Source organism: Morone saxatilis, unplaced genomic scaffold (assembly GCF_004916995.1).
Source record: "Morone saxatilis isolate NCDOM2014 unplaced genomic scaffold, NCSU_SB_2.0 Contig5, whole genome shotgun sequence".
Lineage (NCBI taxonomy): Eukaryota > Metazoa > Chordata > Actinopteri > Moronidae > Morone > Morone saxatilis.
Genome location: NW_023340095.1, coordinates 9830187 through 9834460, shown reverse-complemented (window position 1 = coordinate 9834460; position 4274 = coordinate 9830187). Strand labels below are relative to the sequence as shown.

At 37.9% G+C, this 4274-nt stretch overlaps 1 protein-coding gene across 1 annotated transcript in view; it reads right to left on the bottom strand.

Moving 5' to 3' along the window:
• Positions 1-4274, bottom strand: part of pou1f1 (POU class 1 homeobox 1) — a 9116-nt gene that overhangs the window by 1890 nt on the left and 2952 nt on the right. Inside the window, exon 3 of the mRNA XM_035676932.1 lies at positions 4158-4256. Coding sequence (XP_035532825.1) covers positions 4158-4256 — 99 coding nt within the window. The remainder of the gene's footprint in view (positions 1-4157; positions 4257-4274) is intronic.

Sequence of the window (4274 nt, the reverse complement as noted above, 5' to 3'; positions counted from 1 at the left end):
AAAACCACTCAAATACCACACACCTGATCCAGCTCTATTCACTAATACAGACTGTGCAATGAGATTGAAATCTCTGACATCAGTGCTCAGATAATTTGAATGTGTTTTGATGAATTAGTATTCTTTTCCCTGTCACTTAACACAACATATTCCAGATATTTAACAAAGCAGTGTACAGCAGAGTTTAACAAACCCATACACAATTTTTGCCAGAACACTCTTATCCTCGTCTTCTTGTTGCCACACATAGCTGAGTTCACTTCACAAGGTCTCTATTCAATTAGAATTAGAATTAAACATTGCACAGCCATTTTAAAAAGGTTTGTCATACTCGTTTCACACAAAGATTTTTCGTTATTTAATCATTAGCTTCTTCCTTTTGTTTGTATTAATGACAGACCACTGCCAGTACCAGATGGGTGTTTGACCGATTGTAATTTGGACAATGATACTTCTCATAGCAGCATCACTCTGCACAGCTGCAATGGAAAAACAGCATTGAAAAACATTACATATTACATACATATTCATTCATCTGAGCCATCCAATGAAGATTGCTTGCTTTTGATAATGTCAACATTACCAAAACTGTATCTATAATGAGCAATGCAACACCCCCCTCTAGTGGGATTGTAGTGCAGTGCAAACCATGTTATACAACTGTATTCAACTAATCAGGGAAATAAGTATTTCTTATGTAAACTGAAGATTTTAGCTCACTACTACTTGACAGGAGCTTGCAATGTAGTGACCAAACAACTAAAAGTCTAATACAGCACCACTGCAAATAAATCCTACTTTCATAAATGGTAGGAATGTTCAGTTTTTAACCATATGATAAGGCTGTAGATTGTGGTGATGTTACACTGTATTGTGCACTATCAATGAGGGCTCATATCAAGGTTATAAAGTGTCACACAGTTTTCATCTTTCAACATGATTCTTTTGGCTAAACCACTCACTGGCTTTGCTCAGGGCAATAATGTTTACATCTATCTACTTGAAAACATTGCCATGAAAGCTTTATCTGAAGCTAGCTAAATATTGCCTGACAGCAGCACTGTTCAAACTATTTTGGACTCTCCCGGGAGAAATAATAAATGCAGTAACGAAAATGGCTGGGTTACCAAAAGTGGGGTGTAGAAAAGGATACTGTCATTGACCTGCTGAATTTTTCAGTGGGATCTATACACATGCTGCAAAGCAATATGGCAGCTTCTACACTAACACTGCATCAGTGATTTTGTCTTATCCTGCAGGTGTCAGGGAGAGGCTGGACTCGCTCACTTAAAATCTCCTCTTAAGTCTAAGAGGTAAGGTACAGTGTATGTCTGCCCTCCAGCAAGCGCCTTGACATCAACATCAGAAAAGAGAGTGAGCACTAAATTAAAAGTAGTACTCACAAGCCTTTGTGTACATACACATGGACCCTCTGGCTGTTTAAATCTGAATGTAGTAGCATCAGTAGCTTTATGCTGAGCAAATATATGCAGAAAACAGTCACATACTAACTTCATACTCACTCACCACTATGAGTAATTTTGTGCTGGGAAGGTAGCATACACCTGCTTGCTGAGGCTGAAAACAAGGTTGATGAGGTAAAGGAAGCTAAAGTGCTCCATATAGCTGAAGGGAAGTGCATAGTTGATTACTCTCTACAGGTTCATAAAGCAACACCATTCACATTGCACTCATTTGAGCCATTGTTAATATAAAAAAATAGATTAGTGCAGCTTTAAAAATGAAAGGGTCAATTTCTTTCCTGGCCTCGTCTCATCCAGTTCACATTACAGAGTTCTGTTTAATGCTATTAACTCTGTTACTGTCCGTTCCTCTCAAACACCCTATCCTGCTGAGTGCTGTTGTTGAAACTTTGAACAAGTTTCATTGTGTGATTTTCTCACATGGATTCCACCACATGCACACTTGATATGTCTCCTACTAAATTTCTTAAGGGAGTTTGTTATACATTTGGTTTGTCATTCCTCTAATTCTTTCCCTATTTCAAGCAAAGCAAAATCCTGTTGTCCTTAATATTTATCTTACTATACATACATTTTTCTTTCTTTTCTACGGATGTAGACAAATGCTGCAAACTAGCTGATTTCAAACAAGTTGATAGACAGTACAGAAACTGAATTCATTATAAGATTACCTCCTGATGGTAATACATGTGGCCAGCTGTTCAGTTTTAATCCTAATGTATTTCAGCGCAGCCTATGACACTGCAGACCACAGTTTTATTAGAGCATTTACAGGTGCGGCGTTGATGTCGCTGGCTCTACACTCGAGTGGTTATAATCCTACTTTTTAACAGTCTGTTAAAAGAAGCAATCTTATTTCCTCTCCAAATGTTAATTGTTCTGTGCCACCTGGGTTACATTTTAGGTCATACTCTTTTTGGTATGTATTTGCTCCCACTTGATTACATCCTATAATTGTAACAGTTCAATTATACTTTAACAAAGAACTGCGTCAAAAAATTGAATTATTTTCATCTACTTCAGACTTTGAAAGGTTTTTTATATCTTCACTCTTTCCTTTTTTTATTATTCACAGGGATTTGTATGCAGAACACTTGTACAGTGAAATCCTGTGTAATAGATTCTACTTGTTGGATATGTCTGGGTGCTTCAATGGTCTGTGTTCAACTGGTGAAACAAACTATATTGGTGTAAGTTAATGGTTTGATACTATACTATAGTATACTGTAAACATTCAAAACATTAACTGACATTGTAAACAGAATCTGAAGAGGTAACAGTTCTGACATCATGTCAAAGATGTTTATGCATTGTGTTGCAGAGATATCTAGTGACATGAGCCAACTCAGCATGTCTTGCAATACCACTTAGTGATAGTGACAGACTGCAGCATGAAGAGAACTGGGGGGAGCGGAGGGACAGAGGAGACATTGCTCGCTGACAGACAGCTGCTGAGGCTGGGGAGGACTTCTGGAGGACTAAACATCTATAGTCACACTGGATTCTGCTCTGATCTGTAGCCTTTTACTGGCGGGAGGTAGTGGGGTATAGTCAAGAACACCTTTGTCGAGTCCAAGACCAGGACTAGTCGAGACTGAGTCAAGACCGAGTCAAGACTGAGTCAAGACCGAGTCAAGACCGAGTCAAGACTGAGTCCAAAGAGGTTTCAGTCCAAGTCAAAACCGAGTCCAAATGAGACAGAGACATAAAAAAAGAGAATGCTTTTGCCATTGCCAGTGTTTTGGCAGGCAGGCATACAATTGCAAGTGCCAATGATTGCCCGGCTGGTCACTATGGTTACCAATGTCAATGCTCGTTCTAGATGGATTTCGAATTAAATCAATACCCATTTTCTGAACAAAAGTGCTTCATCAAAGGAGTTGTTTTGAAGAAGGAAGTTAATTAAAAATGGCCAAGTCAGAGACAATAGAAAAAAGGACTCGAGCCTGGACTTGAGTACTACAGCACAGTATCACTGCTCTGGCATGTTAGCTTTAATAGTATTGTTACAACCTTCAAAAGGTCATAATATCAATATGAGTCAAGTTGTCAACATATTGTCAATATTTTTTTTCATTACACTTCTGTTGCTCATGTAACATACGCTTACTTCTATCTCTGTATATTGTATTGTATTATAATGTACATACTTTTATTATTATTATACCAATATATACATTTCACATTTACATTTACATTTATTATAATTCTAGATATAATGTTAGATATTGTAATATAATTATAATTTCTTTAATGTCATGTGAGCACCTTGAGCAGCTGTAACGAACNNAACCCCCCCCCCCCTTTTCTGTTTCTGTTTGTGTTTTTGTTTCTTGTTTAAATTAGGTAACAATTCTAAATTAGAAAAGTGCTTTGCTTGATCTATTTGGAGTTAATGATGATGAAAATGAAACTCTCTTAACACCAAACAACTGCTGCTTCACATACCGTAACCAGAAAGTGTCAGGTCGTCTTTGACAGTTATGTTTAACAAGTGTGCTAAAGAGCTCTAGCATTAGGCAGAGTAATCAAGTCTAAAATTGATTTGAACTGATAGCAGATTTTAAATTAAATGTGGGTAAACCAATTGTCTGTTCAATTTATTGGCTTTGGAGGGAATCAGTGTGTGTGTGTGACTGATAGTAGACTGATAGTGTGTTAACGGATCATTACCTTGCAATGGATTTGCAGCGCTCACCATGTTCGGGTGAGGGACACCACATGTCTGCAGGATACGGGTCTGAGAAATACTGGCAGAGAGCATCTCCTGAGCTACAGAGAGAGAGAGAG